We start from the raw sequence: 23,852 nt of genomic DNA, 5'->3' as shown, positions 1-23,852 counted from the left end.
CAATATAACAGTAAAATTATACAGACCACATGGTTTAGAAAAATAATTATTATAAACTTTAATTTAAGACAGTTTAATAAACTTTAATTTTAAATAGTTTCACGTGAGTTGGTGTGCAGAGTTGTTATTTCTAAAAGAACGAAGTAAGGGATGGTGTATCATAATGACCCCCTACCCCCCCAGGAAAAATAGTATATTACACATATAAGGAACAAAATTACATCATGAAATCTCATACACAAGTCGCTTTATTTAAATTTTAAATGAAAAAGCCTAATTTACGTATATTGATAAGAAGCATAATACTACATCTGTCCACTAATTAGATGTCCCAATTTATAAATCACTGTGTAAAAAATATAACCGTTACTCAAGATAAAAAATAATAAACGCTTAAGTACTGAGATTATAAAAATAAAAAATATTTTTTTTATAAAAATAGCAGTGAATCATTTTTGTAACCACTTTGTATTTTAAATAATAATGATGTTTTTTAATTACTTATAGATTATGATAATCATTTTAGTTTTCCATGTTATCAAATCGATATTGTTTTATTAAAAAAAATTTAATAAATAAAAATTTATTGATAATAATTTCTATAAAAATAAATACTAATTCCATTCAATCATAAAAGAGTCAATTTACCAAAACACCTAATTAATTAAAAACCCTTCATTCTCTTCACCTACACTTTAAACGACTCATACTAATCAATACTAATAATGAATAGTCCTCGTTTAAGTGTGCGAAACGTCTAATTTCCTTATCACGAGACTAGACACTCTAAAAACTTACTGAATCATGCTTATCTATAAATATAAATTGCAATGACCCGATATAGAATAACTCTCTAGGCCATATCGACACCGTTAAAGGTAGAAACGTGAAATTTATAGGATAAATTTCTTTTATTATGCAGACATCATTTAAGGAAAGATTTTTAGGAATTCCACCCCAAAAGGGTAAAAATATAAGCTACAATTTTGTATATGGTAATCTCATGACCAAAATGTTAATTCTGCAATTAATGCCAGTTTGTTCCATCTCTAACGGTTTACAAGATGCGTCCTACGGACAAGACTCAATTGACCTATGTTGCTCATTTACGAACTCGACCTCACTTTTTACGTCCTGAGTGCGCTGTAAAAATTTCAGCTTGATTTTTTTCGTTTTTGAGTTATTGTGTTGACAGACGGACGGTCGTTCGGACAATCGAAAATGGACTAATTAGATGATTCTATGAACACCTATACCAAAATTTTTTTCGTAGCATCAATATTTTTAAGCGTTACAAACTTGGGACTAAACTTAATATACTATGTATATTTCATATATACATGGTATAAAAAGTGCTACCTTTTCAAACTATTATTATTCTCCCACTCCAACCGAGGCCGAGAAAAAAATTTATCTATTTCAAAACTTCTGCTTATAACTAGAGAACGGGTAAAGACACAGGTTCGAGTCTTGGCTCAAAATACGTACTTTTGAATTATCTTCAACTTTCCCATTTAATGTTATCAGAGAAAATCAACAATTTTCACAAAAAAACCCAATAAATCACCTTTATTCAAATTTTTCAAAAAACCCGCTATCAAAAATCGTTCCGGGGAAAATTTTTGTGCAACTTTTTTGGATTTTTGTTTTGATAACATTACGAACAAATCCCACATGATCACGAAGTGTGTACCTCAAAAAAGTTGGCCTCCAAATAGGGGGACTGAACTATTTCTCAAAGTAGGCGATAACGTCTCCTTGCAGACGTCAGAGGTCAACAGGAGGCGGTAAGGTTAATTTGTATAGGATAAGATGGATATAGCATGCTTAGGGGGCACTAAAAAATAATTGATTCTCGAAGTGGGCGTTAGATGAAATAAGTTTGAAAACCTTTCGTATAGATTATAGACGACTGCGTACGAAGCAAGTTACCTATCAAAGTAATCTACACTCAAAAAATTCACAAAATCATGCTTATATTTTAATTTGTTCGTAGGCCTTGAAGGGACGAATTAAAATTTGTTTGTGATTGTGCAATCTCTATGACAATACGACCAAATGACGTCAAAATGGTTTAAATCTATCTTTATCTAATCATTAAATAATTATGTATTCATGAATCATTATTTCAAGGATTAACGCGTTCTAACATATCTATCGATTTACTAAAAAACGCCGGCGCCTATTCAGTATTAAAAAATTACTTTTAAATAAATTTCAGAGTTTTCTATTCGAAATAAACAAAATTGTGTTTCTGAAAACGCTACATCTTTGTGTAGCCTAATTTATTAAGAGGTTCAGTGCCGAATTAACTAATGTCGAGGCCCCTAGGCAATGCGAGCTAACGTTTTTGGAGAGATATATCATCGTTTGTAAAAAACTATTCAATTAAACTTCACAAACTAAATTTACCGAAATTTTATGAAAATAATTTAAAATTAACGGTAAATATATTACAAGTTCAATATCATACCATGTAACAAATATATATACTTTCAAAGTAATTAGAAGAAATGTGAAAGTTAAAACAAACACTCATTACTTGAAAATAAGTAAGAGGGAGCACATTAACATCTATACATTAATAATGACGTAACAAAAATTCATAGAAAAAGTATTCTTTCTAAAATAAGAAAATATTAAAAAAAAAAAGCTCAATCATTCCATTTACGCCTGCGCTTAAAATCATGACGTCACAAATATTATAAATTTATCAAAAATAGTTTTACATTCCATTTAAAAATGATGATTGAATGATTCGAATAAAATTTAATAATATGCAAATATATTTTAGATAAACTTTTTTTTTCCCAAACAGATCGTCGTAATGGATAAAAAACAATAATAAATTTTGAAAAATTTTGAATTATCAAAAATAAAAATTCTATCAAGAAATAATATAATTATTATAATCTGGTCTATATAATAATAATATATTAAAACATATCTCAGTTGTTCAATGTGAGTAGAAGTGTCAACAGTTATTATAACAATTCCATCGTTGTAAAATTTTGACGGTAAGTTTTCAATTATTACCCAACAATAATAATTTGTACAAAAATTTAAAAAAAGGCAGTTTCAACATTTAATAAATTATTGTGAAATACTCAAAATAAATTATAATGTACTTATTATAATACTAAATAAATAATTTTTAATATAAAACAGTGTTTAATAATATAAATATTTCTATAAAACAATTTAAAAAAACTTGTGGTGTCATTATTTCATTTTAATATGGTAAAATTTCTATTATCTTATTACACATTTAATAAATTCGCACAAATATCTGGTGATAAATAAGAGAATATCATCTTAAAAACTTTCGTTGTCTTTTCTAATTAATTTGTGGTTTTAATGAGTTTAACCGGCAAAAAAGTGAGACAACTTTTATTTATGAAGTTCATTTATGTTGAGAAATCGACTTAATAAGTGAAAAATTAATGTTTTAAATTCGTAAAGGCAAAAAATGTTCTCAGTGTGATAAATCACGATTCAAGATTACACTATTTCTTCCATCATCGCTAAGCTTATCATCTCTCCGCCTCTCTTTCAAAAACTTAACTCTTAATGAACGCAAAAGTAACTTTTTTTTACTTCCCAAATCCTCCGTTCTTCTTTTTCTGCATAAGTATGACGCATTCTGAAATCAATGTGACTATCCTAAATAAGCCGGCTTTTAGATTCATCGCCAGAAACTTGTACAGTTTTCTGTTGGTAATTCTTTTATGGATAATGATTGAATAATTGATAATCAATAAATATTTATTTTAACGCTAATATGAGTTTATTTCTTACTACAAATAAATCAAAAAAAGATTAATTTTGAACATTTCATAATATCCCATTTAAAAATACCCGGGTCAGCAATTTTAAAAAGGTGGCACCACTGTCTGATTAGGTACAAATGTTTAAATGGCAACAATGTTGCTCAATTTGCCGTGAATATATAGTGGAGATTGGCCACAAATTTTACGGTTGTTCCATTGTGCTCAACACTCTTCAAAAATTGTTTCCATACATCGATTTCGAAATTACACTTAAGTAACCTCATGATGATGCTTGACGCTGGTTTTGAGGGTCAAAGTAAGCCTAAAAAAATAGAGTTATAGTTCGGCCGTCACATGACTAGTCAAATTAGCAACTCATTTAAATTTATTGAATTGAAATCTAAGTTATGAATAAAAATAATATTTGTATCACGAAAATGTTTTTTAATGCTTTAAAAATATCGTAAAAGGTAAAATTTATACGTCAATTTGATTAGTTTTTGACGTTTAATCGTCAAAAACCAAAGTTTTTTTTTCTTTTTGGAAAGCGGCGTAAGGTAATATTTTTTACATATACTCAATGTCAGAAAAAATGCTCGTTTTAAAACATTCTAAGTGTTACTATTATAACATATCATATGATGAGTACGCTTAGAATGTTTTAACCATAGACAACTAATTATAATATAGATAAGAAACTTGAACTGTTTTTACCATGTGAGTTCCAAAAACTTATCACTCTGTTCAAAAGATTTCACTACTGTAGATCAAGTTCTTAATTTATACAGTATAGGCAATGAATATTACAAAAACGTTGTATGTATCACATAAACTTTCTAAATTTCTACAATCATTTTGATCATAGTTGCCTGGTCAAATTTGACAGACTAATACAAAAATTTATCTGAAATAGTGTCAAATAAAATATTAATTAAAAATTAAATAAATATTAAGATGGTTTTTCATTGTTGTGTGAAAGGTTGTGTAAAAACACAGAAGGATATTAGTTTACATGTGATTCCTAAGAATTTTGAGGTAAGTAAAAAAATTGTTAACTTGGATAGAAATATTCCTGAAAGACTTAATTTTTCAGAAGTTTAAAAATTGGACAATAGCGATTGGTCGAACGGACATCGAATACTCGTACTTGCAGAAATGATTTATTAAAAGAAGATGCTGCTTCAGATGACGAACATACCTTAATTGAAAAATATATTCAAAATGCTCCGAGATTATGCATACGTATTTACCTCAGTTTGCGTATTTGCAAAATCTAAAACTGTTAATTACACCACGGATGCAAACATTTATTAGTTTTAATTTTAGTTGTAAGAAACACGATTTAAAATTTTTATTTATAAATAGAATGTTTTTATTTTATACAAGGGTGTGGGTTCGGAATGTAAATAATATTTTGAGGGGAATAGATTTAAGATTTGCTACTGATAGGATTAAAAAATTAGCATTACGTAAATGTAAGAAATATAAAATTAGACATAAAAGTATAAACAAAAATAAAAGATTAGATGTTTAATAAATTTATTTTATAAGTTAAAAGCGTTTTTTTTTTCTTTAAAATATTTAATTATTTTTTGTTTTACTGTTTTAAGCACATGATTTGGAAAAAAGATATTTGATAGCATTTCAAATAAAAATTTGATACCAAAACATGTTCTAAAACAGTAAAACAAAAAAAAAGTAAAAATTTAAATTGTATTTAGAATTTGGCATTGAGTATTTTAAAAAAGGCGGTCAATTGATTGAAGCGCTATCTGGTGAACAGAGTGAGAACTAAATCTCAAGTTTCCTTGGTGATGATAGAGATGCCTATCTATAGTATAATATAAATATTTATTATCTATGGTTTTAACTGTGGCATTTTTCTGACAGTGAGATACATAGAATCACAGAATCTGTGATTTTCTTCATTATGAAAACTTTTTTTAAACTCTAGATATAGATATTAAAAGTAATTTGTTAACCTCATTTTAGATAAAGCACACGGTAATGATAAATAATCAACTATTTACTATATCGATTATGACAGCTGAATATGATTACTGTCCAAATAAATCCTGATAATAAAAAGCGAAACTAAGTTTAGCTTTTGACGAAGTGACGCTGCTAAGTTTTTTTCCCAGACGGCAGCACGGCCTAAACTAACCACGTGACCTAATTTGATGCTAAAACTCAGCGTCAAAAGACAGCATGAAAATACACCTTTATGTTGTTGATAAGAACATGGCGGCGAATAGTCGTAAAATACTAGAATCGAATTCTATTGAATGATTTTCTAAGCTAATTTAATTACTGTCAAAAAGACGATTTTATAATTGACCATTCTACTACATACTTTCAGTTTGTTTTGATTTGATGTGAGGTTAGTTTGTTAAAATCATTCGCATCGTTTCTTGCGAACGCGGCGAATAATAAAAAAATCATGCGAATATTCGTCATATCACTGGACTACTTTGTATGTACTGTAACTAGGATATAGAAACAGAGTATTTGTACAAATCAAATTCATAAGCTTCAGAATAATTACTCATTTCTCATAACAATGGGCTTGTTCGGCATAAAATCAAAGACACATCAATTTAAATACTTTATTTTAAATTATAATTGTTGTCCCACTTTTGTTGCCTATCAGTATAATTCAACAACATGTTCTAATTTTTTCATAAACAATTGAGATAAGATCATATTGTGACTTATTAATAACATACAATTTAATTGAGTTGATGGATTTTAATTAAATATAATTTAAAATAACTGAAAATGAATAAAAATAAACAATATTGAACTTTTATTAGATCATTTTTTAAATATTTTTTTTATTAATATTATATTTTAATACAATTCTTAATTTTGAAAAAAAAAAATTAGAACTTTTTTAAATATTTTTATTTCACAGGACGTTTATATAATCGAAAATATGTTATGTAACAATATAAAATTTGAAAATAGATTACACATTTACAATTACGTAATTATTGCAATACGTAACACAATTTATGAGGTTAAATTTCCTGTGAATAACTTGATTTTTTAATGGGAAGAAGTTACAGATAGTTCTTAACAATTGAAACACACATTAAGGACAAATCTTAGCCCTACAATCACATGCGAATAAATTATATCTAGATACTCAAACCATGGAAAATTTTAGTTGCAACCTAATAAAAAAACAAACAGAAAAACAGTGGGAATTACTAATATGCGCTATAGCTCAATTTAAATAAAAATTAAGAGTGAAGTTAAATATTTATTCTATGTGTAACAAATTTTTTTAATTTCTAATTTTGTTAATTTAATCGATCTTTGGATCCAATGTTACTAAATATCAAGTACGTCATTATTTTAGGGACCTTAGAGTCTTTGTAAAATAAACTTAAATTGTTGGTTTATTTTTTTTAATTGAAAATTTTATTATTAACAGTAATAGATAAAACATAAAAAGGTTAACGTTTATGTAATATGATTTTAATTATTAATCGCGCCTAGTTAAATTTTAAGCGTAGATAAAACGTACTTATTTGAAAATTACAATGTGTTCTTTAACATTGTCTTACCCGCCTTATTGTCTTAAAAATCATATCGAAGTTTCGAACATATATTTCGAAACACTACTTTCTCATTTTCCTTCGAAATCAATTCAATTTTTTAAAAACAATACTTTTTTCCTCAAGAATATAATCAATTCAGCACATAGATTAAAAATTTTCAAGAAATTATTATAAATGAGTATATTAAATATTTACTTAGTCGGTTAAAAATCCTGTATATTCAAAATAGTTTGTTTTTTAACTTCAGTAAAATTTATTTAATTAATATAATATATCGTTCCAAATCCAAATACTTGCATGCAAAGCGCGTATTTTCTGAGCTACAAACTCATGTTTAAAAAACTGAAAAATATTTAATACTCTCATTTTTAACCTTTATTAAATTGTTTTTAAATCAACTCTAAGATCTTGGGAACCGCGACATTTGACAACTATTAACTTAACACATTATGTTCGCGTGAGAGGAATAACTTATCTCGCTGGCATGTGAGTAAACAGGCCGTTAAATTTAACACACGAATGAGTTTTTGTTAATTATGAAGCGAATAAATTGATGGAACAGTACCACAGTCAATGATTATTAACTTTTACTTTTATTTACTAACTCTGCTATGCTTTCACTTTCAATATCTAACATTCATTTAGTTTTAAAAAAAGGTCCCAATTTTTAATAATCAAATTTTTTGGGAAATAAATAAGTAACCCAAATCATAAAATATATTTTAAACCGTTAATAAAATACGAAAATGGATGATTTGTAACTGTTATCCATCCTAAATTAAAAAAATTTAATGACGATCAATTTTACTACTTGAATACACTCCAGGTGGTCGAATACTTTGATCATATCGAGCAGTTTCCCAAGATGCACGATTCATCATCCCATCACCACGGGCAGGTAAAGCAGGTGGTATTATACGTTTTGACGGACCCATTCTATCCAAATACCATTGATCACGATGATGAAAATCTCGTTCATGTTCCATTGGATACCGACCAGGATTTGAACGGATTGGTAATGGATCCATATGCCGGTCATCTCGATTTACACGAATATTGTCTCTATCTAAACGATCTTGTCGTACTGGGGGTACCATACGTGAAGTATCTTGTTTAGGAAACATATCCATTTCAGGTAAATATCCCCGTGAACGATGATTCATGTCCATATTTTCATTTGACAAGCGTTCATGACGTTCAATTGGAAACCTATCGCTTACTCGGTCCACACTTCTTGAACTATTTATAGGAGATACAAACATATCTTTGTTATGGAAATCATCTCGTAACATACGATTATGACCTGAAGTGCCTCCATATGGTGCCGATTGAGACATTGGTAACACATTAAAATGATTTGCGTCACTAGTGGAAATACGCGGCGGGGGTGGTTCAAAGCCAATATCATCATTACGTTTATTTGAAAAACCTGGATTCTTAATAAAATCATCAGTTTTTAGGTCAATATCGCGAGGTTTATATATACTATCTTTCTTCTCAGGCGGATAACGATCGTACTTTGGATCCATTGTACGATTATATTCAAAGTCATGTCGATCTTTGAAACCACCCCGATATGAATCTTTTAAGGATGATTCTTTATACTTTAAGTCTTTATGTTTGTCAATTAATCCAAAATGTCGTTCAGGATCTTTATACTTTTCCATTTCACGTTTTTTAGATATTTTAATTGATAAATCAGGCGATCGTGATCTTCTACTTGGTGGGGATCTAGATCTTGATCGTTCTCGTCGCTTTTTAGAACGTTCAGAGCGAATCGATTCATGTTTTTTACGAGTAGCTTCCTCAATTTTTGCTTTTTGACGTTTTAATTCTTCGCGTTCTTTTTCTAATTCTTTTTTCTCGAGGCGTAGTAGTTCCATTTTTTCACGTTGTAAACGTTCTCTTTCCATACGCAAAGCTTGTCGTTCACGATCTAAACGAGCAGCCTCTTCACGTTGACGTCTTTGTGCATCTCGTATACGCCACCCTTCCTCAATTCGGCGCTGCCTTTCCCTTTCTTCGCGAAGTTTTTGATATTTGTCAAGCTTTTTATCCCGATTATCTTTTTTTGTATGCCGTTCTTTAGATTCTCGACGTCGTTTAGCTAAATCTTTTGAATGCTTTTTATCCGATGATTCAGTATCTTTACGTGATCGTTTGGGGGAAGCATCATCTTTAGAATCTTTCTTTTTATCAATACTTGTACTACTCTCTGATTTAACTAGTTCATCATTAGTTGCCATGTCTCCTGCTTCCATTTTTTCATCTTCATGTTTTTTGGATTTGCTCGAATCCACATTTTTATTAGGACTATCCCTAGGTTCACCAGTATTATCACTCTGTTTATCAGATTTCGCTTTTTGTACAGAGATAAATCGATTCAATAGCTTACTATGATGTAAATTTTTCACACAAGCTTCAGCTTCTTCAGGAGTCGACATTACAATATAACCATAACAACGAGCACCCGGTGATCTTGAATTTGATACAACTTTTGCACCAATAACTCGCCCTTGACTAACAAAATGTTGCTTTAAGTCATTAGCACGAGTTGTGTGAGATAATCCACTGACCCACAAACATCTCCCCGACGTTGCATGATTTGGTTTATCAGTACTTTCGTTCGGCTCGCTAGTTTTAACTGTTTCCTCGCTATTTTTGGCAGACACATTTTTTTCTTCATCTTTACTCGCATCGGTTTTTTTAGTTTTTTCTTCCGTAACTTCATCAGTGAGTAAGTGATCAACATCGTCGTATTCTAATGTTATGTCGATTTCATCATGCGTCTCATCATTTTGAGAGCTACTCATTGTTTCTTTATCTTGGATAGAAGGACTTTCTTTCTTCTCTTCGTCCCCTGTTTTTATATCATCCTCTTTAGATGGAGTTTTTACATTATCTTCCTTAGCTGGAGTTTTCATATTATCTTCCTTTACTAGAGTTTTTACATTATCTTCCTTAACTGAAGTTTCCACATGATTGTCAGGTTCAGGTCCCGTTGAATCAGAAGGTGTTGTTGTTTCAGTGTTATCAACATTTTTTTCAATTTTATTCAATATTTGTTCGTTTGAATCAGTTTTATCACTATTGTTATCATTGTTAGTATTATCATCATTAACTTTTTTATCAATACTAGTATTTTTTAATTCTAAATTTTCAATTGTACTATTATCATTGTTTGTATTTAAATTTGTTGAGTTGTTTTCTGCGGAATCATTTTTATTTTCGTTTAATTGTAAATTTACTTCGTCACTCATTTTGATGGGAACTGAAAACCGATATTAATTAAGACGAGGCACAATCAAATAATAACATGAAACATTTTTTTTTTTTAATTAAATTATTTTTGGTTTTAGTATTTTAAATTCACAAGAAAATCTTCTTTTCCATATTTGAACTATTTCCAGAAATAGATAACATTATTTATATTGTTTAGAAAGATTACAACTATCAAAATTATCATATATTAAAAAAAAATAAAGCTCATCGGAATAGAGTACTTGCGAATTTTAAAAATATTTTCGAAAAATAGAAATAATTGAATTTCAATGTATAATGATTGACGACGCGAAATTATTTACAATCTCGGGTATTCTAGAATAATAAACGAAATTTTTATTGATATCCATAATTAATTTTTTTGAAACAACTTTATTTAAAAAATATAGAGAAGTGAAGGTGCTCTAGTGAATATAAATCGAAGTCTCCGTGCCTCTTCAGTTATAACAAAACTCGTGAAGACCATTTTTTGCATATACAATAAAATTTTCTATTTGATTCAAAACCTCCGGGTTTTCAGTGGCAAATTCTCAAAAAAGCAATCTACGGACTGATAGTATTCACGTTAAACTCTCATTAAATAAAAAATTAGCTATTCAGAAGAACAAATTTTTCCTTTAAACTGAGTCATACTCTTTTTCTTCCAAAAGTCTTAAATGATATTGTCCAGTCAAACTTTTTTAAACAAAACAAATTTGTAGGTACTTTTTAAAAAACATCATTAGAAAAATTTAAACAAGTACCCTAATCCTAGAAATCGTTATTTATAAATTAACCGAAATAGAGACAAAAATTTACGATTCATTCGGATTCAGCGAAAAAAAAAACACAAATTTATCAATTATCTAAGAGACTGCTACTAATTAATATTAACTAATTTATTCTAATTTCTTGACATCTTCAGCCGTACAAATAAATATTTCTCAGGACAATTTCACAAATAATTCAATTTTTCTTGTGTCATTTCGAATTTTTTAATCGGAACAACTAATTTGACAGTCAACTAATTTGACAGACAAAAATAAATTTTCCGTCGACACGAAAATTAATACGTCTGTCTTATAAATGCCCCCTCTTACTCAGTTACGAATTGTAAAAAAATTAATTTATAATTAGAATACTACATAATCTTATTGAATTAGTACTAAAAATATTGATTAAAACAAATATTTCGTCAATAAGATTGAATAATTACATTTAACATAATTATAACAAAATTATTTTTTGTAAATGATAGGTTAAAAAAATAGGTGTTTTTTAACATACCAAAATGGAATTATTTCAAGTAATTATAATACAATTATTACAATTACATAAAATCATTTAATATAATGAGTCATTTATTGATAGTAAAAAAATACTCACCAGGCAAAGGTTTAGTTAAAATTGCATTTTCTTCTTGCTTTGGAAAAAGTGAATCTAATTCGCAACTATCTTGTTCCTATAATTTTCAAAGCAAAAATAACTAACATTTATTATCAACTACAACTAACTTCAGATAAAAACAACCAACTATTTACAAGCTAACGTTTAAATAACTTATTAAATATTAATCTCACACTATAATTATTGTTTATGTTGCCTTGGAGATCTTGTCATGGGTAAGCGGAATATCCTAAAAAATTTTATTTTCTGGATGGAGTTTTCGTAAGTGTTCGAATAATCGCATAAATTCGGTTCGATATTATATGGTTATTTCGAACATTTGCTTTGAATTTTAGATTGCACCCATTAATTTTACGACATATATTGACTATCACATTTTTCAAAATAAATTTTTAATAATTAAATTTTAAATCAATTTTTATTTTGGTAGAAAAGTCCCAAAAAATTGTCAGTCTTAATAGTAATTATCTAGAGGTGCGGCTACAATATATTATGGCAAGTGATGGGCGGCGATATACACGCGATTAGCAACTGAATAGAAAGAAATGGTGACTAATGATAAAAAACCCATGGTTCAATCATAACTTCGTATAGTTCAGTGGACAGATTGCTAATCGCGTGTCCTTACAAAAAACTTCATGAAATTATGATTGAAACATAGATTTTTCAATCAATAATGATAATCTTATACAGTTTAATTGTTATTCGCCTGTCGCTCGCCACTTTGTATTATAGTGAATGCATGCAGTGGGCAATTGTTATTAATCGCATGTCGCTCGATGCTCGTCCAGCAACACGCGATGGACAGAACTGTCCACTGAACTGTATGAATTTATGTTCAAACCTTAAATAACGAACGTGAATTTCATTGCACGTTGATTTCAACGATGTATGCTTAATAAGGCTTATGTCCAAACTGACGCACATTTACAATCTGCGTTCTAACAATACATTGTGTTAAATAAGTCTTCATATAGACGGAAAAACGTACGATTAGATCGACGCTCGTGTAGCAGAACGTCTATCATTTTATCGCTAATTTGGTCCTACCCAATATCATCATATATTTTTTTTTTATTTGTTTCATATTCAAGTTTAAATTACTTGAAATGCATATTTATTTAAATATTTAATTATAGAAAAACTTTGTACACAAAACATCAAATATATAATTCGGTGGTTTAATTAGATTAATTTCACTATCTTTCGACTTTCTGGTTTATCTCTTAATTTCGCGCAACTTTGAGGTGGCAACCTTGAGTCTTTAAAAATCAATGCAAACAATAATTTTAATATAACGATAACGTTAGCGTGTAAATAGATATTTTATTGCAGGAAAAAAATATAATACCGTAAATAACAAATTTTTTTCGATGATTGATGAATCCACATCTAAAGTCACCCTTTTTGCCATTTTAGCCAAAATAACTTTAATTAATTATTTTAAATCACAAATATAAAATAGTTTTTAAATTGTTTGTCAAATAAAATAATAATATTCCACTAGCATAAATAGACACCTTCAGATCACTAAACATTTCATTACTACACTCACACAGCTAACCGTACGAATGGTGTCTAGTGTTGTGTCAAGTAATAAAACTATTTATGTATCAGTCTGGGAAAATTCGTTTTTGTTATGAACTACTGCAGTGCAGGCAAACTAAATGGAGAGGACGATATTTTTAATTCTGTAGATTTATTTAAATAATAATTTTTACCATATTTAAATGATACAAAAAATTTTAACGAATTAAATTTAATTAAAAAAATCAAGTAAGAAAAAGTAACGTTTATTTTTAAAATTAAATTTTATATATATATTAAAAATATTTAAATCAATAATTTTAATTTTTTTTTTTAAATAAAAAAATTTTGTAATAAATTTTTGTTAACGTATTATCAACCATAATTTGTATTAAAGCTAAAAAACACAAAGTTCCAAGAACGGCTTTAGTAAAATATTGCACAATGTGAAATCAAATCAGTCAAGGTTATTTCTCTCTGAAGTGTGTATTTTTTTTCAGCTACCTGCTTTTTGGATATAAAAACAATTCTTCAAGTGAGTACCGAAGCCAAAAGCGAATGAATGTTCAATTGAAATGGAGAACGAAAATTCACATCCGCTTGATAGTTTTTGTGGTTCACAATTTTGGGTAAATATTTACCATTTTTATTTATAACAGTATTAATTTAACGAATTTTTTTTATACAAATATAATTATTGTTTAATTATATGGTATTTATATAATGAAGTAATTAACAATCTTTATTGGTTTTTTTTATAACCATGTATGTTATTTCTTAATTGCTTGTAATCAGTAAGAATTGATACCATACTCATTTATTTTTATCTAAAACCGGTTAATAATAACATCATAACATCGAACTTGGAGATTACTAAATTTATTTCACTATTATTTCGTCAAAAAGGATAGGTACAGTATGTATTTGTCGGCATAAAACTTTTTATGAATTAATTAGGTCAAATTCTATTTTAGAAATATTAATCAGAATTTTCAAAAATTAAGAATAATACACTGATTTGGTGCATCCAGAATTATCCACAATAATATCTTTATAAACAAAAATCGTAGAAAAATACAAAATTGACCGGAAACAGGATACACGCGTAAAACTGTAGTTGATACATCTTCGTAAATAGAGGTTTTATTTCATCATAAGATATCGAGTAGCGGGGTGCGACTTCCCATAATTAATAAGGGAGAGATATCCACGGTTTGATCAGAAAAAAATATCAATCGAATCCGGATAACAACTTACACAATTTGTATGTATACAGATTTGTGTACGTTTCTAACGGTTTAGTCAAAGTGACCTAATGACCTCTCGAAGTGTAATGAGCATAGCTGATGTTCATTCTTTAAGAAGCCTATTATATTAACAGTCTAATAATTAACGTAGAAAAATAAGCCGTGGAAAAACGAACTCTACCATTTAACTAAATAAAAATTTATTATTTTTCGTTAAACTCTCCTCTCCGAAGAATAAAGGCACCGCTTTCAAAAAAATCAAGAATTTCCCTAAAAAATGGCAAAGTTTTATACTCCGTATATTTGAAATGTATATATCAAGGTATACTAAGTTTAGTCCCAAGTTTGCAACGCTTGGAAATATTGGTGCTACAAACAAAATTTTGGGATATGTGTTCATAAAATCACTTAATTAGTCCATTTCCGGTTGTCTCCCTACCCGTCTGTGATCACGATAACTCAAAAACGAAAAAATATATCAAGCTGAAATTTGTATAGCGTGCCCAGGACGTAAAAAGTGAGGTTGAGATCGTATGGACCCGTAGGACCCATTTGTAAAACGTAAGATATAGAACAAAAGTTTAAATATAAAAAAGGTATACTAAGTTTAGTCCCAAGTTGGTAAAGCTTAAGAATTTTGATGCTACGGGCTAAATTTTGGTATATGAATCGTTAAAGATAGAATAAAAGTTTAAATGTAAAAAATGTTCCTTATATAAAAATAAACAACTTTTGTTTGAAACATTTTTTCGTAAACATCACTGTTTATCCGTGTTTACCCGTGAGGACTCAAATTAGGACAAAACTTTGGTGTCCATTTTTTCCAAAACTATTAAAGATAGGGAGTCGAAACATTTTCGAAAAACAAGAAAAAGTTCTAGAAAATAGACGAAAGATCGCCATAATTTTGTTGGTTTTTTAAACTCTTGATCAAGAAAACATTTGGAAATAGGTATTATTCTAAATAACAAATGAAAACAAACATTTGACTGAGTTAATTGTTGAAATACTCTGTATAGAAAGTGTTTAATGTCAGTGCATGCATTATTTTTTTATAAATTAATTTTGTCTTTGCCCTGTGATCATATTGTCGTTAAATATAGCTTACAATGATACGAGAAAAAATTTAAAAACATGTATGCCAAGAGACAAGAAGCAAATAGATTGCTTTTAAAACTCTATGATGCTATTTTCATTACATAATTATATCTGAAAATAATGAATCTAGGTATAGATATCTTTTGTAGGTATGGGTTAAGCGTTCACACACTCGAAACTAAGAAATAAATTGTATCAGTTTTTCATCATATTTTAAATACTGATAGATTTTTATTTAATGAACACATTTCAAAGGAAACAATTTTCTGACTTTTGTATTTCCTGCAAATGAATGTGAAAATTTAATTTTATTTTAGTTGAAAGTTTTTATAACATATACATATTTATTTTTACCAACACATTCATATCAATGTGTCTACCTATACACAAACATTTCTTTTTACTTAAGATTTGTATTAAGTTCGAATAATTCACTGACAAATGGCGAGATTATAGTTCGCCATATACGTTAAATTAATTTCGAAAACGATCCAAAATTAGAGTTAAAATTCCGTTTTATAATATATTATGTATTTATTTCAGAATGAAACTTTAACATGGAACACAACAAATCCAGATCTAACAGAATGTTTTCAAAAAACCGTATTAATTTGGGTACCGAATGCCTTTCTATGGATATGTTCAGTATTCGACATATATTATATGTGTACAAGTAAAACGAAATACATTCCGTGGAACTTTTTGAACTTGTTAAAATCACTTTTAATATTAGTTTTAATAGGATTAAATTTTTTTGAAATAGCTTTAATTGTATTTAATGGCTTAGATTATGGTGCTCCAAACGATATTTTTGCACCGACATGCAGACTTTTTACATATGTAAGTAGAAAAAGAAAACGGTAATAATTTATCAGAACTTCATTATTTTTAATTGATTTAATTTCTTTTACAGTTGCTTGCTCTATGTTTGTTATATTTCAATAAAGTTCGTGGTCTTCGTACATCAGGTCTCTTATTTTTATATTGGTTTTTACTTGCGATATTTGGAATAGTACAATTCCGATCTGAAATCCAGAATATTAAAACTGATAAAGATTTTATAACAATTAGTTATTTAATACAATATCCAGTGATATTAATTATCCTGCTCTTGAATTGTTGGGCAGATAAAGAACCGAAATTTTCAGAATATGCTAAAGATGAGGTATGTACTTTATATATAAAGTGTAATCGAAAAGTGCAAATAACATGTATGCAAGCAGGTGCAAATAACATGTACAGAGGTTTCACCGTCTTTCATACAGGCTCAGACAAGCACAGTCAAATAGCCTAGCTGTGGTTATACAGAGTTTGGCATGTCGCATGTCCTGCGCAAAAGTTCCAGCCATCAAGATGGGCCATTGTAGCCTTTCTTTGTTTCAGTATATTACGAAGGCTCAGCTGAAAAGGACGTTTGAGACGACCGCTCCCGTGCCAATGAGTATACTGCTTTATTCCCTTTAATGCCAGAGTGGCCTGGTATTCAGATCAGTCTAACTGTGTGTAATTCAGTTCCAGGCAATTCAGTTCCATAGACAGTTCCAGAAATGTGCCTCGCTGTAACTTTTCATGTTACAGATCTGTTGAAGCATGACACAGATTCCTTTTTGAAAAACCGTCGCATATTGACCAAGACGAATCGATTCGTTTATTCTAGGCATGACCCATCCGTATACAAATATGGTCCGGGAGGGGGTAAAAAGTTGAAGGAAAAGAGGAACGGGTAAATGAGAACAGTGAAATCCAGCACCTTGCACTCGTGTTAAAAGTTAAACCTTTTTTTTTTGTATGTATTTGAATGTAAGATTATTTTAGATCAAAAGTGTACTGATGTCTGTGTCTTACATCGAGTTAAATATTCATGATTTTCAAACTATGATATAACTTTGAGAATTAAATGTTATGTAAATTTTTCACCCTTTCATTGTCTAAATACTCAACTAGCGTCCTATGCTTAACAAAGCTTACCAAAATCCAAGAAAAAATCTAATTATTGATTTATACATAAAACCTAAATTCATAATTTATTTTATAGAAACCATGTCCAGAAATCAAAAGCAGTTTCTTATCAAAAATATTATATGCTTGGTTTGATCCGTTAGCGTGGAAAGGATTTAGAAAACCATTAGAAACAAAAGACTTGTGGTCAATGAAACCAGAAGATCAGGCACAAACAGTCGTGCCAGCTTTTGATTACTATTGGCAAAGAACTTTACGAAAAAATCAAAAGTAAGATTTATTTTTAAATTTGACAATTGATGTGAATATTTTTTTAATCAATTTTTAATATTTCATAGGATTCCATCAAATGCAAAATTTAGAACTGGTTCAAATAATGTAGATATTTCTCCAAGTCAAAATAAGAAAATTGCATCAATTCTACCCGCTTTATGTAAAGCTTTTGGTCCAACATTCGTTCTTGGATCATTATTAAAATTAATTCAAGATGTTCTTACATTTGCCAGTCCACAACTCTTAAAGTAAGTTAAAAATATTGCTTAAGAGGTTTCTTTTTTTTAATTTGAAATATTTTATTGCAGAGTATTAATAAAATTTATTGAAGATCCAAGTGAACCCTTATGGAAAGGATATTTCTTTTCGATTTTAATGTTATTAACTGCTATGCTACAAACATTAATTTTATCACAATACTTTCATCGAATGTTTATAGTAGGTTTAAGAATTCGAACCGCATTAATTTCAGCAATATTTCGTAAAGCTTTAGTAATGTCAAATAAATCACGTAAAGATACAACCGTTGGTGAAATCGTCAATTTAATGGCTGTCGATGCTCAACGTTTTATGGATTTAACAGCATATCTAAATTTATTATGGTCAGCACCATTGCAAATTATTCTTTGCCTTTATTTTCTTTGGGGTATATTAGGACCATCAGTTTTAGCAGGTTTAGCTGTCATGATTATTTTAATCCCAGTTAATGGATTTATTGCAAATAAAGTAAAGACTTTACAAATTAAACAAATGAAGAATAAAGATGAACGAGTAAAATTAATGAACGAAGTACTTAGTGGTATTAAAGTTTTAAAATTGTATGCGTGGGAGCCAAGTTTTGAACAACAAGTACTTAAAATACGTAATAAAGAGGTTAAGGTACTTAAAGAGGCTGCTTACTTAAATGCTGGTACATCATTTATTTGGTCATGTGCGCCGTTTTTGGTAAGTTTATATTAGTTTCTACGCTTTATATCTTATCAATAACATGTCATTATAGCACATCTAATATTTTTCTCAAAAATTTCTTTTTTAATGTTCTCGTAAAATATCAATTTTTTTTAACAACTTATACAATCTGAGGCGTCTCTGGAATTGTATCTTTCGTTTTAATGGCTTCTGTAGGTAACATAATAGCGTCAGCGCATCTGCATCATCATTACACACTTTCAAAACCAAAGTCATAAGAAAGTAAAGTTATCACAACCAAGCAAATCGTCTTCTGTTTTAATTTTTTTTTTTTGCCAATCTATTTATTTGAAATCTATTAACTACTGACTTGATCAATCCATTGATTTTTCTTACTGCTTCTAAACAGCCAAAAAAATCAAGTAATAGCTAGAAATAGATCAGTCTCTTTCAAATATCACAATGACGATATTGGCTGTACGATTTTGAACAACATCTACATCGCTTGAGTCCGATGCATTTATGCTTGTAAGCCTTTTAAGTCTTCGTTGAATGGGACTTCCTTAATGGAAATATTCATTAAAATTTGATTCAGCTTTTTTGTAAATAACAGGTCTTACCGAAAACCATGTCAAATTTGTGCAAGAAAATCTACTTCTAAAAATTCTTAATTTATAATTTTGTGAAATTTTCAGGTTTCATTGGTCACATTCGCTACCTTTGTATTGGTAGATGAAAACAATATTTTAGACTCAAAAACAGCTTTTGTTTCATTGTCGTTATTTAATATTCTACGATTTCCTTTGAGTATGTTACCCATGATGATATCCAATATCGTACAGGCAGGTGTTTCAGTCAAACGAATCAACAAATTCATGAATGCTGATGAATTAGATCCAGAAAATGTTTCCCATGATCCAAAAGAAAGTAAGTGTATTATACAGGGTGCGTTATTTTTTATGTCGGTATGTAAACATTGAATAACTTTGACATTTGCCTATCGATTGAGTTGATTAGACATGTTTTTGAAACGTCAATTCAGTACAATTGTAACCATGAAACGCTTCACACCGAAATAGCGACGCTACGTGTTAACTCAACGTGCCTATCTTCGAAAATATCGCGGCCAACAGGCATCGCTTGACAACATTATTCGTCATTTGGTGTCAAATTTTGTTGTTCATAAACGACCAAAACCACCCAGCAGTCGCCTGAATGGTTGACACTGAATCTGATTTTTTGAAGTAAATTTTGATAGCCGGCGTCGCCCATTTCACACTTTGGCAGCGTTAATAAGCAAAATTGACATATTTGGGGAACGGAGAATCCACACGAGATTCATGAAAAACCATTGCATGCCAAAAAAAGTGACTTTGGGTCAAAACGCAGCAAAAAGAGCATAATTTGTTTTGGCCATTTGATTGATGCTGTATTCAAAAACTAGTCCAAATAAATTGCAAAATTGAATAAAAATACCTCATATTCTATGTTTACATGTCGACATAAAAATTTGCGCCCCCTATTTTTGCCAAAAAACTTAATACATGTTAGTAATATTTTAAATGTATTCTATGTCTTGGTTTTATTTAATAGGTTGTCCATTAATAATTGAAAATGGATACTTCAGTTGGGGTGAAGAAAACATTCTCGAAAACATCAACTTAAAATTAGAAAAAAATTCATTAAATGCAGTGGTTGGTTCAGTTGGTGCGGGTAAAAGTAGTTTAGTGAGTGCATTTTTGGGTGAAATGGATAAAGTATCAGGTCGTGTAAATACAATTGGCAGCATTGCATACGTCTCACAACAAGCGTGGATACAAAATGCAACACTCCGTGATAATATTTTATTCGGTAAACCATTTGTACAATCAGTTTATGATAAAGTGGTTGATGCATGTGCATTAGTGCCTGATATTAAAATGTTACCGGGTGGTGATTCTACTGAAATCGGTGAAAAAGGTATTAATTTATCTGGTGGTCAAAAACAACGGGTAAATTTAGCTCGAGCTGTATACAATGACGCCGATGTATATTTCTTTGATGATCCGTTAAGTGCAGTGGACAGTCATGTAGGTAAACATATATTTGAAAAAGTTATTGGACCAACTGGAATGTTAAAACATAAAACTAGAGTGTTGGTTACACATGGTATTACTTATTTACCACACTGTGATCAAATTATTGTATTAAAAGACGGTCGAATTAGTGAAATTGGTACTTATCAATTCCTTTTGGACAAGAAAGGAGCATTTTCTGAATTTTTAATACAACATTTACAAGAAATTCAAGAGAGTGAAAATTCTGAGGGTAAAGATTATATTTTTTACTAACTTTTATCTTATTATACTGTCACTATATTTATTCTAGCTATATAAATAATTATTATTATCGAAACTTAATTGTTTCACAATGTAACTTTTTATATTCTTTAAAACATAAAAGGGGTCGTATAAACAGCACTTTACGATTTTTCTTAACCTCCCTCCCATTTACTTAACTTTGTCATAGGTATTTGAAACCTAAGACAAAAATAAGAACTTAGTAGGCATATCTTGTTTCCGCGTTATGTTAATTATGAACAGTCTCAAAGTCTTCATTGGAGGTAGAAATATGGATAATTTTGTTAATGCATAAACTTTGCATAACGTGGCTTTTGTCGTATTTATTTTGTGGTCTAAAGAATTTCCTAGAACAGTCTTATCCTATAATATCTCATTCAGCCGTACTATTTTATAAGACAGAAGCACATTTCTTGAGATGCAAAACTCATCAGCAACCAGAATATATTTTTGTTGATAAGGCAAGCTGGAATATATTCTACTATAAAACAAACGTACGAGGTGTAATAAGAATTTTTTGCTTGCTCGAGCATTTACTGTTTGATATCGAGTATTAAAGCTAGGTTCTGGATACTCGCTGGACTGAAACGTGAAGATATATCTCAAACTTCATTCACTCCAGATGCTGTGTTTTTCGCAGCAAAATTGAAAAAATATGCGTATCATTTTTTCTCTTTAGTATCTATTATAACGATCCTATTCTTGATGAATAGCTACCTTAATTGACTTCATTCTCGAATTACCTCGCTTCGAAACTTCATTCCAAGACAGTTCCTTAATCTGAAAACTTTTATATTCCAGAACTAGACGAAATAAAAAATACGTTAGGCAGTACTGTTGCAGCTGAATTAGTACAACGACAACGATCACGTATTTCTGAAAGTGTTTCAGAATCAGGGTCTATAGAAAAACAGAATGGTTCATTGAAACGGCAACGTTCAGTGGATAGTGGTTCTGGTGAAAAATCAATTGTTAGTCTACGTAAAAGTAGCCAAAAGAAAGATTTTGTACCTGTTATAGGAGAAAAATTAATTGAAACCGAAAAAGCAGAAACTGGCAGTGTAAGTAATTTTTTAACATATTTTTATACCCTGTTTAAAAACAATATTAATTTGTACTTTCTTTGGTTCTTAAGTGTTTATTAAAGGCTTCCGAGCACTGGATTTAACCATTACTTGGTCTGACTGTTCCTGTAATCTTGCCCAAACAAATTCTTAGCTTTATTATGTGAGGTGTAAATTGAACAGACATTGACCTGTATAATTTTGCCACGTTACACATCAAACTATAAGACTAAACTTAATTCCATAATAAAACTCGAAAATTAAATTACAATTAATGAAAAACGAAGAAGATATAAACTTTCAAAAATTATTATTCGTCTACATTTTGCGAAACGGAGTTTAATATGAAGTCTCTGTGGCAATTCACCACGTCTCTTCTATTATATCTGTCCCTTTTTCTAATTAGGAATTTAAAACGATCATATTTTGTGTATTTCTAAATATTGTTAAAAGCTAACTTCACTTTTATTTCCTATACGTGATATAAAAATTCTTCACCTGAAATGATTGACAAAATTTAGTCGTCATTCTTATTGCTCTAATAATTGAATTAAGCAAACGAGGCTCTAATAATTGAATTTAAAACTGTAGGTTAAATGGAAAGTATACAGCCATTATTTGCTATCCATTGGATTATTTTTATGTATTTCTACAATATTCATGAATATGGTATTCCAAGCATTTAGTATTGGAAGTAATTTCTGGCTATCAGTCTGGTCAGATGATGAAGAACACAGTCAGGAGCGAAAAGGCTTATATCTTGGTGTGTATGGTGCTTTAGGCGTTGGTCAAGGTAAGATCGCTGTTTTTTTTGCTTACTAAATTTTTTAAATATATGCATGATACTTAAGATAAATACTAATTGAATGCAAAGAAATTTTATTTAAAAAATGCATAGATCGCATGTTTTGATGTTCATTCATTAAATATTTTACCTTTTTTTTTAAAAAAACTACATCCAAAAGCAATACATTTTTTGTCAAGTCACTTTAATTTTATAGCAAAACACAATTGATATTTTAGATCGTATTTGAAAATATAATAAAATCGAGTAAATTTTTTAGAAGAAAGTTATTATAGAAGAAATGAGATTAGTCATACCTTTGAGGTCAAGCGACAAAACTAAAGTAAATCGTCTTATATAACCCATAAGCGAGGGAAATTTTCTTTTAAGTTGTATAAAGAGGTATACTCAAGCATGTGTTTCCGATGCGAATGTTAATGGTCATAATAATGGCTTATTATTTGAAAGATACCTACCGTGATGTTGTTAATGCTTAAATATGATTTTAGGCTTTTTTAACTTCAAAAATAAAGAAATTGTGGTGTCAGGTGTGTGACATGTTGGACTGTCAGCAAGAATTCTTCAAGTGAATGTTATACAATTTAAAAACGAAAAGTCAGTAATTATGACTTAGTAGTGTTTAAGGCC

The 23,852-nt window shown here is 29.4% G+C and overlaps 2 protein-coding genes across 6 annotated transcripts in view; one reads left to right on the top strand and one right to left on the bottom strand.

Annotated features, from left to right (window-relative positions):
• Positions 1–2,960: 2,960 nt before the first annotated feature.
• Positions 2,961–23,852, top strand: part of LOC123296742 (multidrug resistance-associated protein 1) — a 34,636-nt gene continuing 13,744 nt past the window's right edge. For all 5 annotated transcript variants that reach the window (XM_044878367.1, XM_044878368.1, XM_044878365.1 and 2 more), the window contains exons 1-11: positions 2,961–3,017; positions 14,032–14,160; positions 16,420–16,716; positions 16,790–17,041; positions 17,912–18,105; positions 18,174–18,356; positions 18,417–19,053; positions 19,713–19,944; positions 20,611–21,324; positions 22,158–22,417; positions 23,012–23,213. In XM_044878367.1, coding sequence (XP_044734302.1) covers positions 14,107–14,160; positions 16,420–16,716; positions 16,790–17,041; positions 17,912–18,105; positions 18,174–18,356; positions 18,417–19,053; positions 19,713–19,944; positions 20,611–21,324; positions 22,158–22,417; positions 23,012–23,213 — 3,025 coding nt within the window. In that variant the 5' untranslated portion in view covers positions 2,961–3,017; positions 14,032–14,106. The remainder of the gene's footprint in view (positions 3,018–14,031; positions 14,161–16,419; positions 16,717–16,789; positions 17,042–17,911; positions 18,106–18,173; positions 18,357–18,416; positions 19,054–19,712; positions 19,945–20,610; positions 21,325–22,157; positions 22,418–23,011; positions 23,214–23,852) is intronic.
• On the bottom strand, positions 7,587–13,678 carry LOC123296743 (scaffold attachment factor B2-like). The gene is made up of 3 exons (XM_044878371.1): positions 13,356–13,678; positions 11,984–12,059; positions 7,587–10,607 (listed from the first exon to the last, which is right to left on the bottom strand). Exons 1-3 carry the CDS (start codon positions 13,416–13,418, stop codon positions 8,125–8,127), a joined length of 2,622 nt encoding a protein of 873 aa, XP_044734306.1. The 5' UTR covers positions 13,419–13,678; the 3' UTR covers positions 7,587–8,124.

The sequence above is a fragment of the Chrysoperla carnea genome, chromosome 3 (assembly GCF_905475395.1).
Source record: "Chrysoperla carnea chromosome 3, inChrCarn1.1, whole genome shotgun sequence".
Taxonomy (NCBI): domain Eukaryota; kingdom Metazoa; phylum Arthropoda; class Insecta; order Neuroptera; family Chrysopidae; genus Chrysoperla; species Chrysoperla carnea.
The sequence above is the reverse complement of the archived record's forward strand: the minus strand, read 5'-3'. Positions and strand labels throughout refer to the sequence as shown.